Source organism: Echinops telfairi, unplaced genomic scaffold, assembly GCF_000313985.2.
Source record: "Echinops telfairi isolate 266 unplaced genomic scaffold, ASM31398v2 ScPeMD7_9;HRSCAF=40, whole genome shotgun sequence".
NCBI classification, from domain to species: domain Eukaryota; kingdom Metazoa; phylum Chordata; class Mammalia; order Afrosoricida; family Tenrecidae; genus Echinops; species Echinops telfairi.
Window position 1 is genome coordinate 23,630,855 of NW_022103906.1, and position 14,955 is coordinate 23,645,809.

Here is a 14,955-nt window from a genome sequence, read left to right on the forward strand (position 1 = left end):
CTTCTTCCCACCAAGTGTATTCTCCACAAAGTTACTAGTGATCCTTTAAGAACCTAAACAAATCACGTCACTCCTTTGTTAAAAGTCCTACGTCACTTAGAGTGAAAGATAAAATCCTCATAATAGCTTATAAGGCCCTACATTACCAGCTGCTCCATTTTTCCCCTCTCTTCCACCACTCTAACTCAACTTACTCTGCTCTATTCTTACTGGCATCTGTGCTGTTCCCTGAACAACTCAGGCATACATCATTCTCACCTTTATCAAGAATTCTCTTCTCCCCATACAGTCAAACAGTGAAGTAGTTAGTTTATTGTGCCAACCTGGCCGATAAACACAGGTGGGGTTGACTGAAGGGCGGAGAGATAAATAGCTTGGTGAGCCTCACCTTTCTAGTTCTCGGATCTCTTGCTTTCTGATGGTCCCACCAGGGTGCAGCTGCCTTAGCCAGTTCCCTGCTTTAGCTGCCAAGGCTCACTTCCTGCAAGACATCCCTGAGGAGAAGCCACATGGACCTACCCCGATGCAGCCCTGGGTGCTGGAGCAGCCGTGTGGAGACCCCTGCGAGAGATGAGATGCTTACACATTCACTGACTCAGCTTTCCTCCTGCAGTCTGCATCATTGCGTGTGTTTTGTGAGATGGAGGAGGACTTTGTGGACTGGTGTTGGACATATGGGTTAATGTTGGACTTGTGGGCTTGGGCAGCAATGGGTTGGGATGTTTTCTTGATATGCACTTACCCTTTATATAAAACTCTCTCTTATACATGAGTTTCTGTGGATTTGTTTCTCTAAAGTACCCAGACTAACAAGCACAGTTAATTCCCTCATAATGTTCAAGTGTTCGTTCAAATAAGTTTGACTACTTAAAACTGCAACTCTCTACTTTTCCAGTCCCAGTACTATTGATCCATCAGAATGAGTTATACTTCTTCCTTTTTATAGCTCTTACCATTCTTACACTAAACATATGCTTGTTATTCATTATGTATGAGGAGAGTTTCTTTTATTTTTGTCAATAGATAATTATCTCAAGACTCTGGATTATAACTGAGCCTCCCAAGTATATCCTGATTAAATGACTGAATGTAACAAATAAACAAAGAGCTCTAAGCTAAATACCCAGCAGTTACTTGGCAAACCATAAGACCTCCAGAGGCTAACTTGACAGGATTTACTTAAAGACCAATTATATATTAGCAGGAGCCTTCATGTGGTCACACATTGGGCTGCACATCAAGATGGTCAGTAGTTTGAAACCACCGGCAACTCCACAGGAGAAAGACTGAGCTATCTACTCCTATAACCACTCCCAGAAACCACAGGGAGTCACTATGAGTCACCACTGGCCCGATGGCAGTAAGTCTGTTTTAAGTTTTATTATATATTAAAAGCCTTAAAATTATTTATTACTTTTATTAAGCAGTTTCAGTTCTAAGTATATACTGAAAACATTTAAAAGGTGCACAAATTTATGTGTAAGATCAGATTTTACATAGCTATTAGATTTTACAAATCTGCATTGTGTTAGCATATATGCCACATATTATTAAACAAATATTCTGATGTGTGCATATTAAACTAGGCCTGCTGAACCAGAGACTTAAATAAACTTCCTAAGTGAATGTACAGATCTCCATTCAGAATCCCACTCAGTATTCTCCTTCTAGTCTACCATTAGAAAACCAAACACTAATACCTTGGTCTTGTTTTTCATTATTTTCTGCTTTCATTTGAATTAAGGTCTTTCTGTGTTTTGTTGTTGGGTGCTGGGGGAGGGGTATGGTTTGTATGTTTGTCTTTATGTGAGATCCTGGATAGGTAAATCCAGAGACACAGAACTGGATTAGTAAGTGTCTTAGAAGACTCCATATGGGCACACCAAGCCTAGAGAACGACGCCCTGCACGGAGCTGCGGTGGCACAGAAAGGACTGCAGGGCCGACAACAGCTCAAGACATGTTGTCCCTCACTGGCGCATATTGTGACAGAGGACAATACTGGGACACAGAGCGGGGAGTTAGTCCGGTCTGAACCCCCCACAGTGGGGCCAACCACAAAGGGAACATAACAGATCAGCAACGGGAGCAAAGCAAAGCCACACAGTCCCAAAAGAGCCCCCAAAATAGGCTTCAGGCTAAGAGGGGCAGCTCCCAGAATTCTCCAGGGACCAATGGGGAGATAGTCATAAAGGTCAGTGGACAGACCTGGAAATATGTTTCTTTTCCTTTTTTCCCCGCCTTTCTTTTTTTCTTCCCCCACCTTTCTTTCTTTCTTTCCTCCCCCCCCCCCCCCACCTTTCTTTCAATCTTTTGTTTTCTTCTTGTTTGGTCTCGGTTATTGTTGGTTTACCAACTTATATAAAATAGGCATGGGAAGCAAGCTCGCGGAGAAAGCAACAGGACCAACAGTCCCAGAGGAACTTGGGGGAGGAGGCAGGGGAAGGGAGAGGTGAGCAAAAAACACCATAGACAGGGAACAACTAGGGAATGAAAGTCAACAAGGAGGACGCAGAGACCCTAGGGGTATTGGAACAACAGCAATCTAGCTGAGAGAAAGTACTAAGAGGAGGAAGTAGGGCGAGCGTGATGGTGGGGCAGGAGGAAGGTAAAAGGAAACAGAGGAAGGATCTAGGTAGCAAAGCTATGGAGAGCTATAAGCATAGGTGTGTACATATGTAAATACATTAGTTCATAAAAACAGAGGTATTGACCTAGGTACATATATTTATATGGCAATACACTGAGGTAAGTAGATGGACTTCGGGCCTCTGCTCATATCTTTCCTCAATGAAAGAACACTTTGTTCTAACAAACTGGTATTCTGTGATACTCACCCTTCCAGAACAATCACTGAAGACTAAGTGGGTACATAAGCAAATGTGGCGAAGAAATCGGATGGTGCCCAGCATCAAAGGATATAGGCGCCTGGAGTCTTAAAGGTTTGAAGATAAACAAGCGACCATCTAGCTGAGAAGCAACAAATCCCACATAATAAAAACCACACCAGCCTGTGTGATTATGAGGTGTCGATACCATCAGGTACCAGGCATCTAACACCCAGAATAAAACCATACCCAAGGTGAATGGGACGGGGGGGGGCATGGAGTGGAGACCCAATGCCCATCTGTAGACAATTGCATCCCCTCATAGAGGAGTCACAGGGAAGAAATGAGCCAGTCAGGGTGCAGTATAGCACCGATGAAACACATAACTTTCCTCTAGTTCTTTGGTGCTTCCATCCCTCCCACTATCATGACCTCAACTCTACCTTACAAATCGGATTAGACCAGAACATGCACACTGCTACAGACAAGAGCCCACAACATAGGGAATCCAGGATTGATAAACACTCCAGGGCCAACAGTGAGAGTAGAGATACCAGGAGGATTAGGGGAGGGTAGGGGGAGAAAAGGGGAATCAATTATAAGGATCAACCTATAACCCCCTTTCAGGGGGATGAGCAACGTGGGTGAGGAGCAACAGAGAACGATGTAAGATATGACAATAATAATCTATAACTTAGAGGGAGGGAGGGAGGGCTGGAAAATGAAGGGGAAGAAATGGGGACCTGATATCAGGGGCTCAAGTGGGAAGAGAATGCTTTGAAAATGATGATGCCAGCATATGTGCAAATGTGCTTGACATACTGAATGAATATGGATTGCGATAAGAGTTTTAAGAGATGTAAGTATTTAAAAATACTTTTAAAATAAAAGTAATTGGTTAAAAAAAAGGCTTGAAGTTAAACAAGCAGCCATTGAACGCAGAAGCAACAAGCCCACATGAAAGAAGCACACCAGCCTGTGAGATCATGAGGTGTCATCAGGAACGGGTAACAGGCATCAGAAGACCCAAAACAAATAAACAAACAAAAACCATATTGTTGAGAATGAGGGGGGACGGGGCAGAGACCCAAAGTCCATCTGTAGACAATGGAACATCCTCTCACAGAGAGGTCATATGAGTCAACCAGAGCACAGTACAGCACCAATGAAACACACAATCCTCCTCTGGTTCCTTGAGGCTTCCTCACACACACACACCCCCACCCCCCCACTTTCACTGCGCGTTATACTAGAGCGTGGGCACAGGCACAGATAGAGATACAAGCTCACGACACATGCAACCCAGGAACAGGAATGGGAGTAGCGACCCCAGAAGGATAGAAGAGAAGCGGGGGAGAAGGAGGAAAGGGAAGCCAACCGTAATGATAGGCACAGAACCACACACACTCCTCCAGAAGGATGAACTATCAAAAACATGGGGGAAGGTGTAAGATATGAAAATAATAATTTATCAAGGGGACACAAGGGTGTGGGGAGGAACAAAGAGGCTGATACCAAGGGCTCGATAGAAACTAAATGTCTAGAAAAGAATGATGGCAACATATATATACAAATATGCTTGAAACAACTGATGTCTGGATTGTTGTAAGAGTTGCAAAAGACTCCAATAAAATGATCATTTAATATAAAAATAATAATAAGTTTCTTAGGGTTATGGCAGAGAGGTTAGAAGGAAATGGGGAGCTAATGAGTACAAGAATGAAGAGGTTCTAAAATTGATTCTGGTGAAGATTACACAACTCTTTTGAATAAGTTTGAACCACTGAAATGTACGGTATGAGAATTACACGTCAATAAAACTGTAAACAAAGAAAGCCTAATTTACATGTATTACTAGTGATGGCTGAACTTGTAAGGAAATTGTTAGCACGCTAAGGTAGAGTTCACTCACATGACGTCCAGCACAGAATCATTCCGAATGACCTTATGGGACACATCAGCCAGCAGGAAAAGACCTCCATCTGTCCTCCGGATGCTGGCTGCGTAGCCCGGCCAGATCTGCAATCTTGAGAAACACGTGATCTTTACCCAAGGGTTCTAGAAGCACGGGCTACTTCCATCTCCCCTTTGAAACATTACTTTGTGGTTCTTACCTAATAATGAGAATGCATCAGGAATTTTAAAAAATCAACATCATTGCAAACTTTTAAAAAAGCAACACACAATTAAGAAATAAATTGGCAAAAAAAAAAGAAACTGGCATTCCATGATGTACACCTTCCCGACATAATCGCTGAAGACAAATGGGTGCATAAGCAAATGTGGTGAAGAAAGCTAGCAAAAGACATAGCGTCTGGTGTCTTAAAGGCTTGCAGATAATCAAGCAGCCATCTAGCTCAGAAGCATCAAAGGCCACATGGAAGAAGCACACTAGCCTGTATGACCACAAGGTGTAGAAGGGACCAGGTATCAGACATCAAAGAACAAAACATCCTATCAGTGGGTGCCCACCTTCCCAATGTGATCACTGAAGACAAATGGGTGCATAAGCAAATCTGGTGAAGAAAGTTGATGGTGCCTGGCTATCAAAAGACATAGTGTCTGGGGTCTCAAAGGCTTGAAGATAAACAAGCGGCCATCTCGCTCAGAAGCAACAAAGCCCACATGGAAGATGCACACCACCCTGTGTGACCACGAAGTGTTGAAGGGATCAGGTATCAGGCATCAAGGAACAAAAAATCATATCACTGTAAATGAGGGTGAGTGCAGAGTGGAGACTCAAAGTCCATCGGTAGGCAACTGGACACCTCCTTACTGAAAGGTTGTGGGGAGATGAGCCAGTCAGGGTGCAGGGTAGCAACAATGAAACATATAACTTTCCTCTAGTCCTTAAATGCTTCCTCCCCCCTACTATCATGATCCCAATTCTGCCTTACAAATCTGGCTAGACCAGAGGATGTACATTGGTACAGATAGCAACTGGAAACACAGGGAATCCAGGACAGATGACTCCTTCAGGACCAGTGGTGAGAGTGGCGATGCCTGGAGGGTGGAGGGAAGGTCGGGTAGAAAGGGGGAACCGATTACAAGGATCTACATATACAGTGAACCCTCGTTTATCGCGGTTAATCGGTTCTAGACCCTACCGTGATAAATGAAATTCCGCGAAGTAGGATTCCTTATTTGCAAATCAAATATTTTCGTAGTTAGAGCATAGAGGACATGAAAAAACACCCTTTAGTCACCATTACACTCGTATTACCCAATTTATTAAACGAAAAAGGGAAAATACAGTAAAACATTTTGGACGTTACAATTATCATTTATTATATTATTTATGGCATCAAGCGTGTGCAGTATGAGCCAATCAGTGGCAGTAATGACAGAGCATGCGCTGTTACGCAAAAACCGCGATAGAGTGAAGCCGCGGAAGTCGAAGCGCGAAGTGGCGAGGGTTCACTGTAACCTCCTCCCTGGGGGATGGACAACAGAAAAATGGGTGGAGGGAGACATCGGACAGTGTAAGATATGACAAAATAATAATTTATAAATTATCAAGGGCTCATGAGGGAGGGGGAGAGCAGGGGAAAAAATGAGAAGCTGATGCCAGGGGCGAAAGTGGAGAGCAAATGTTTTGAGAATGATGAGGGCAAGGAAATGTACAAACGTGCTTTACACAATTGATGTATGTATAGATTGTGATAAGAGTTGTAAGAGCCCCTAATAAAATGATTTTTTAAAAATTTCTTCCTAGATTATTCAACAGTGTGGGAGGTAAAATTAAAAACACTAACCTGTGTTGCTGCAGTACCATAGCACTGGTTGGGTCATAAAAGTTTCTCCCCACAAGTTTCATATCTAAAAGTTTCATTACCCTGAAATAAAAATTAAGAATAGGTTTTCTAATAGAAGAAAAAAATATTTCCCCTCCCCTTAGTTACACTTTACTTTGGAAGTGTAAAGGGTCAGAGGGATTGCTCTTTGTGCAATGGAACTTTTATGTTAGCAAGAATAATTTTGCCAAATAACATGACCAAAGCATATTAAAGTCTATGCACTGTCTGCAGCCCTTTCTTATTTATTAACCAGTCAATTATCTAAATTTAGCCAGGCTAAATTGACATTTTCTTCTTACCATTAACCACAAAGCATGCAGGACACAGGAGCGGTTCTACTCTGCCCTACACAGTGGCTCTGAGGGAAGGAAAAATGCAAGAGCACCGATGTCTACGATGACGACAACAAGCCTTGGCAAAGGGAATTAGTGTGTGCCGGGCAGACATTAGGGACTATTCGGAAGTTCCGGAAGGAATGCCATTCCTTTAGCCAACGACCTCTAATCTGATGCTAAGGCATCCAACTCTGACCTATCACTAGGGAGAGAATTTTTGAGGAAGTGAGTCTCATCTATTTACTGCAAAGGAAGAATCCTCGAAAGAGAAAACGAGTTTCGGTTTCTCACCTACGGAAAACAACATTGTAGAAGGGTATGCACAAGTCAGAGCAGGGCTCGAGGGTCTTTGTCATCTGAACCTTAATGGAGATCTCAGCACCATCGGTTTTCCTGTGGCTTTTAAACTCAAGAACCTAACAAGTAAGTGCACACACACGAGAAAAGGCAGATTTAGCAAGTCTTACTTTAAGCCAACTATTAGAGACGCTAAGCTATCTTCATTTTTCTGTGCGCTCCCTCCCTGTGCTGCCCAGATTGGAGAACACTTGACAGAATCCCTTTGAACTTGGAATTTTAAAAAGTCTCCATTGCTGAGGTCAAAGGTCACTGGTTTCATGAGAAACCAAATGAGAAAGTTTCCCCAATTACGCTAAACAGAAATTTTCTTTCCCTCTAAGCAGAGGAATCCAAAACGTGAGCCCACTGCTGTCAAGCTGACTCTCACTCTTAAAAGTCCCCCATATACATTCCCATGGGAATGAACATCTCCACGGGAGCAGACAATATCATCCATCGCACTGAGAAGCACCTAGGGGGTCTGCACCACCACTCTCCAGCTCACAGCCTAACCCTAACCCACAGCACCACCAGGGCTCCTGGACACAGCAAAGCACAGCCCAGGGATTCTTTCATCTCCCACTACGGAAAACACTGTTTTCCTTAAGTTTCATGGAAAAGTTTACTTCCTATTTGATCTCACTTGTTGAAGTTTAACAGGCAGATAGAGAATGGATCCATCAAAAGCAGTAACATTTCCGGTGACAGCCTGATGGTCCTTTAACATGCCAAACCGCATGCTTCTGCACTCCACGTTGGGGCTAGAAAACAAAATACAGGATTTTACTGCCATGTGAAAAACAGGAACTTTCACTAATGCTGTGCACTGTTAAGAGTACTAATTTGTAACTGTGGCCCCACCTAGTGGTTCTATTAAAAAATTCAACTCTGACTTGAAAAAAGGACACTTGCTCCCGGCAGACATCAGAAAATCTAAGTAAAGGAAAAAACCACCTGTCGTTCCATGCCGTAACATGTCCACATACACGTGTGAAAACATTACCAGGCACCAGCAAGCTGTTTCTCAAAGACCCACAGAGCAAGAACTAGGGCTTCCCAGTCACAACTCCACCTGGCCGTCTACATCAGTACGTCAGCAAATGAGTGTACTCTCGTATTGCACTGAGAGCTGGAAGGCCAGATGTGGCCTGTGGATGGGCCACTGACTGACAACCATGCTTTAAAGTCTACATAAACACATTTTTAAAACCGGATTTACATTTAACCTCTTTTCTTTCTTTCTTTTTAACCTCTTTTCATTCATGGGAATTTCAACCTTTGATTCCTTCTTTGTCACAACCTTCCCAGCTTGAGAAAACTCAAGCAGTCGCTTTAATGCAATGACTGTCCTATTTCATCACAGCAATACACAACTCTGCTCTGCAACTGCGAAGGTTAACCACACATAATGCTAGGAAGGGTCAGAATAATGCAACCTACCTGTCCTCAAAAGCAAGCATACGCTCATACAACATTTCAAAACATTTCTCAAGAAATACCCTCATACACAGAATATGCCCTAAACCCAGTATTTAAAGTTGCCTTCACGGACTATGAGAAAATTATAGGATGCCCTGCTTACTGATCCATCCTCTCAACACTCGATCAAAGACTTGACATCACCTGCCCATCGAAGGTCGGAACCCCTCCCTGGAGTGGATTCTGACTCGGAGCAACGTCATGAGTGGGGCAGAATCTCTGACCTTGCTAACTAATAGTCCCAGGCTTACCTGACAGCACCACCACGCTTCAAGGTGCACATCTACAACCTTAAAACCTACAAATCCCTGTCTTTTCCACCTCCCAGTGGATGCAGGCTCCCTGTGAGGCTCCTTCCACACCTTTCTATTTCATTACGTGTCGACCCATTTTCAAAGCAAGGATTCTCTTGCTTTAATGCTCCTTGATCCTTACATTCCCACTACCTTCCCCATCTGTGGTTCCATTCTGCTCTTCTCTGCATTATTTCTTTATCTGTGAACTCAGTTTTGCTTTTGTAGCTCATTGAAATCTTCAGAGCAACCCCTCCATTAATTACCGCTCCATTTCTCATTACTCTTACATATTCTTCATTGTGAGGGGCTGCTTCCCAAAGCTGCTCTCACGACCTTGTTCTCGTCTGTGATGTGTTTGCCGCAAAGCCATTAGGTCACCGAGGATGCTCTCAGAAGCACACCCACTAGCATTTTTCCTGTGGCCAAAGTTAGCCATCTACTCCTTATTCAAATGGAGCCTAACTTTGCTTTCCACAGCCTGTAGCAAGGGTTTCCTGCTAGCTGGCCCTTTCCTCGCTCTCTGCCTCCAATCAGGCTGGCCTTCAAAACAGCTTCCACCTACTCATCTTCTCCACACACATTTTAGCACATTCAATTTTACCACTTCAACTAAGTCTCTAGCTCATGACTGAGTTCTTAAAAGAGAAGACAGATAACATACATTCTTATCTTACAGAAATCCTAGTTATTGCTCTAAAATTATTTGCACAGTGTGAATACCTGAAGGTCACGTGGTATTGGTACACAGCTTCATTGTGGCACTGTATTTTGATGAGGTTCAGTCCCAAAGACTGAGGTTTTCCTTTTGATCCTTGCTTCAAAAAATGTTCTCTGGAAAATAAAAATAAAAAACAAAAGCAAGCACAACTACCCAAAACAACAAACCTACACTGGCCACACGTGCTGACAGATCCCTAAGCCTGGGGAAGAGAACAGCATTTCACAAGCCAAAGCAAATGCTGAAGGTTGGAAGACACATTCGCAACATGTACCGGAGAAGCAACGGCACCCTAGATGTCCGATTAGGAGCTTGAGACACTGGGAAAAGTGAGGCCAGCTCACTAGGAACACAATAAACTAGCTCTATACAGAGAGGTGAGCTGTACAGCATTCTTCCTGATTTCCTGGTGTAGTCGGACAAAGAAGTATCTGCACTGGACTGGAGAGCGATGAAGTAACCACTCGACACTCTGACACACGTGACATTCTCTGTTGAACACATTTCACTTCACAGGACTTTCCCTTAAACTCCCCAACCGGTGGCATGAGGGGCCAAAACTAGTCCCTAGCACCTAAGGAAGGTTTCAGATACAACGGAAACATAGTTCACAACACACCACAAACTAGTCAAAGCAGACAGGCCACTTGCTACAGCAATGAAGCCCAGGTGGCAGTGTCCCCGACTTACTTTTGCTTCTGCTCCATAGTCACAACTGGAGGGTGATCTGGAGAGCACAGCGAGGCCTGGGGCAGCAGTGGCGGTGATGACAACTGTGGTGGGTCCCGAGAAATCAGGCCGCATGCACTGGGAGGTCTGTATACTCCTCTGCCTATCCCACCAGCTGCTCTGCCCAAGGGTAACGGAGAAACATCCAAATGTCCTCTTCCAAGCATTCTGAAATGTTGCAAATGGAGGCATGTTCATGCTTCTACCAGGCTCCGTCTACGCTACTCCAAGTAGATGTTCTTTCTCGGGAGGAGTCAGCCACGGGAACCCAAGCATAGCCTGGGGAATCTCTCCAGGTCCACATGACTGCTATTGATATTATCCCCACAGCAGAACTGAGGTGCAAGTGTGACTTACGCAGGGAAAGCCTGTACAATCAGCTCAAGGGCAAATGAAGTTTTGGAAAACCAAGTTTGACTCTTGTCCAATCACTGAATCAACAGCTACTGACTACACTTGGAAAATGTCCATTCTTCCATATGAAAACATGCAACCCTTATTAAGAGTTTCCCTCAGGACTAAGGGATTCCATTTGACTATGAGTTTCCTGAGAAGGCAGAGTTACCCACCTGTTCCAGCCAACGGAAGCCTCTGCCAACTTGCTATCCCCAGCTGCCAGCACTGAAGGACCTGGAGAAGTGGGTTGAGGTTTTTCTTTGTCCTTGCACACCTTGTTCATGGATAAGCCTCGGCCAAAAATGCCTCTCCCTGAATGGGAGAGCCAAACCTCAGTTATAATGGTGAGTCAAACACCTTTCCATGTAATTCTTCTCAAGCTAGGCCTTATGAATTTAAGAATAAAGCAATTATATACCACAATTCTCAAGTTGGCTTCCCACATACCTGAAGGAGGCATTTCTTGTTTCAGAGAGTTATGAGGCATTGTTTCAAGGTCGAGTCCTTGGAACATGGGGACTAAACTTACAGATTCCTGTGGAAAAATCAAAGAATAAAGTTATTCTGATATACTACTGAGAACCGCAGAAGTGGCTTTCACAAAGTCCTGGTAAGTAATAAATACCACTATAAAATTGTACATGTTACACGCGTAAGGGATACAGATAGATTATGAGATACTTACAGTCACATCATCACCTTTTTTTTTACAACAACTTTACAGACATATAATTCAGATTATGAGATACTTACAGTCACATCATCACCTTTTTTTTTACAACTTTACAGACGTATAATTCACATATCATGCATTTCAATAGTTCAAGCAATTCAAAACAGTTGTGTAATCACCACTACAAACAATTTTAGGACATTTCTTCTTCCTTGTCCTACTTGTTGTATGCCATTAGCTTTTTAAACATCAATGCCAAACCAAGCCCATTGTGGTTGAGTCAATGCTGACTGCCGGCGAGCTCCAGACAAGGAGAGCTGCTCCAGGGCCGGCTGTCACCTTCACCGAAGCAGACTGCCCTGTCCTCCTCCCTTGGAGCGGCTGATAGAACCACTGACCGTCCACTTATCAGCCAAGTGCTTAACCACTGGGCTGGGACTCCTGTGCTCACCAGCACTCCTGAGAATGAACAGTTAGGATCAAAAAGTTCATATTTTTATCCCCCCAGTTTTAAATAACAATTAAAAGTCCATTTGACGTATTGGACAGTATAAAACAATGCACTAGAACACAGCTCACTTTCTGTTTTTTCTAGTTTACATCCTGCACCCCCAACGTAAGTGGTAACACGTATACAGGCCAATAAATTCCCAACAAAGCTGGACTGTTTAGGGCCCCCAGAGAGGCTCTGGGGTGGGTTGGCTGACTGGTGGGCCTTTCAACAACCTCCAACAAGCCCTGCTTCTCTTCTCCGGCAGCCATTCTCACAGCCCACTGCTGCGATGCCACTTTGAGCTCTCACAGGAAAGTGACAACAGCCACAGGCACGAAGGATTTCAACTGTGTAACATACAAAACTACCATCAGAAATGCTTCTTTCTATAAAACATCAAATATGGTCAACTCTACTTAAAATAATGGTAACTACATTTTTGTGTCCTTTTTGAGGATATTTGAAAAATAATTATTTTTTAGACTTATTTGTTATAGGCAAATCCTGTTCTTACAATTACCATTAAACCAGTGCTAAGATGTTCCCACTGCCATTGGATCCACAAGACTTTTCACACCCTGGCCTGTGATCTTCCTGCATTTTACATCATTGCGTGTGCTGTGTGACTCTGAAGAGGGAATTATGGACTAGTATCAGACCTATGGGCTACTATCAGACTGATAGACTTGATCTGGACTGGGCTGGGATGTTTTCTCGATATATAATTGCTCTTTGATATAAAGCTCTCTCTTACACACAGGTGTGTCTGGATTTGTTTCGCTAGTCAACCCAGACTAACACACATCTTGGCAGTGGGGCACTGGAGAAACAAAGCATCAGGATGGAGAGTGGACGCTTGTTTGACCTCTGCCTCAGTAGTTGTCCTTCCTTGGGTAGCCAGAGGTCTAATAGGCCCACACTGTTTACTTCATTGTTTTCTTGGGAAAAAACATGGGGTGTTACAAAGTTTTTATTCTATTCTTTGATTGTTATCTTTGGTTATTCCTGTTTGAAATGGCAAAAATGAATGTAATAAATATAAAATTTGAGCTCAGGGGGCAAAATGGCCCCTTGAAGTCTGTGGCCCATGCTGCTTGGTCAAATGGCTGACAGGTACAAATGGATGACAAAAGGCACCGCCCTGTGTCTTGATGCAGTCAGAGGCCTAAGGCCATATTGCATAAGAATAGTTTAGATAAGAAAGATGATGGCAACATATGTACAAATGTGCATGACACATGGATGGATGGATGGATTGTGATAAGAGTGGTAAGAGCACCCAATAAAATGATTTTTTTTAAAAAAAGAAAGTTTAGTTAAGATAGTTAAGGATCAAATATGACTTTTAAGAATTTAGTGTAGGATCTGGCTGAAGGAGGTTTATACTATTTTCTTTTGCCTATTGTTATTGCTAAAATGACTGGTAGAAATAGTTTGTAAGACTACTTGCCTTTAGCCATTAAATTGAAACTGTAAATGAATATGGGAAATACTTGCAAAGAAGGTTCTGAAAAGATAAGCCCCACCCAGTGCTTTGAGTGTTCAGGGCATTTGCATTCAAAGGGACTTGCCTAGAGCACTGTTGACAGACTGAAGAAGAATAAAAAGAAACCCTCTGGCTTTCTGAAGTCTGAACTAGTGCCTGAAGCTGGAAAAATTTGGAGCCATGAAGAAACTAAGACTGAACTTTAAAAGGAGACTATAGTCAGTCTGAAATGCTGCTAGGAACATGAGTCCACTGAGGTAACTTTAAAAAAATGCAAAAGGGGCATACAAACATTCCTGCGACGAGGTCCAGGTAGTATGGCAGGGGCCAGATAAAATCCAGGGATACATATGGTAGCCAACTAAAAAGGAGGGGGGAAAAAGGAAGAAAAACAAAAAGAAATGGGTAGTGGGGGAATAGGGCACTAACCCACCCAAGGGGAGAGTATTGTTTATATCTCCACAAGGAAAGAGGGACCAGACTTCAAGCCGGTGCTCCAAGATGTGAATGCAACATGGCAACATGGAATAGGGAACCAGTGGAGAAGTCTGAGGGGCCAGCCCCAATCACAACTAAATGGACACCAGCTCCTCCCCCAGAATTTATTTGAGAGGACAGCAATGAATCTGCAGCTCTGGGAGAGGGACATGTCTCATCAGAGCACATGGGAGCAAAAGAAGGGGGAGGAACAGAGAGTGGAGCACATCCTGGCCCACCATGCCTTGAGGACGATATCCCCACTCAGAACAGCTAATGCACAGAGAAGACCATATGGCCGGCCCCACTATGAGACAAGACATCCCTCACTGACTCATAGCCCTACAGGGGACAACACTGAGACACAGTGTGGGAATTGCGCCCGATCTGAACCCACCACACAGAAGCAAAACACTAAGAGAGTGCAACAGAACAGCAAGGGGAACAGAGCAACGAAGTCCCCAGGGAATACCAAAATAGACTTTGGGGCCAGGGCATGGCACCCCGTCAGACTCTATCGGAAAACACGCCTAAAGGCCAACAAACAGTCATTGAACTAACTACAAGCTTTTCTTCTTTAGTTTGTTTTCTTTTTGTCATTCGTTTTTTGTTGTTGTTTTTTTTGTTGCTTTGTTTTGCTGTTTTGTTCTTGTGAATGTAATTTTCTCCACAAGTCTGTCTAAATAAGATAGACTGGATGAACAATATGGAGGAGAAAACAATGGGACTGACAGCTCCAGGTGGACATGGGAGAGGGGAAGGTGGGGGAAAGGAAGTGGTGTTAACAAAGCCAGGGACAAGAGAACAACAGTGATCCAAATCAGTGCTGAAGAGGGTGTAGGAGGCCTGGTAGGGCTTGATCAAGGGTAATGTAACTGAGAGGAATTACTGAAACCCAAATGAAGGCTGA

At 43.5% G+C, this 14,955-nt stretch overlaps 1 protein-coding gene across 1 annotated transcript in view; it reads right to left on the reverse strand.

Annotated features, from left to right (window-relative positions):
* Window positions 1-14,955, reverse strand: part of PIWIL2 (piwi like RNA-mediated gene silencing 2) — a 76,147-nt gene that overhangs the window by 55,927 nt on the left and 5,265 nt on the right. Inside the window, exons 2-9 of the mRNA XM_004707594.2 lie at window positions 11,364-11,451; window positions 11,090-11,228; window positions 10,482-10,688; window positions 9,794-9,904; window positions 7,942-8,059; window positions 7,251-7,375; window positions 6,583-6,663; window positions 4,740-4,853 (exon numbers count right to left, since the gene is read on the reverse strand). Of these exons, the coding sequence (XP_004707651.1) occupies window positions 4,740-4,853; window positions 6,583-6,663; window positions 7,251-7,375; window positions 7,942-8,059; window positions 9,794-9,904; window positions 10,482-10,688; window positions 11,090-11,228; window positions 11,364-11,451 (983 nt within the window). The remainder of the gene's footprint in view (window positions 1-4,739; window positions 4,854-6,582; window positions 6,664-7,250; window positions 7,376-7,941; window positions 8,060-9,793; window positions 9,905-10,481; window positions 10,689-11,089; window positions 11,229-11,363; window positions 11,452-14,955) is intronic.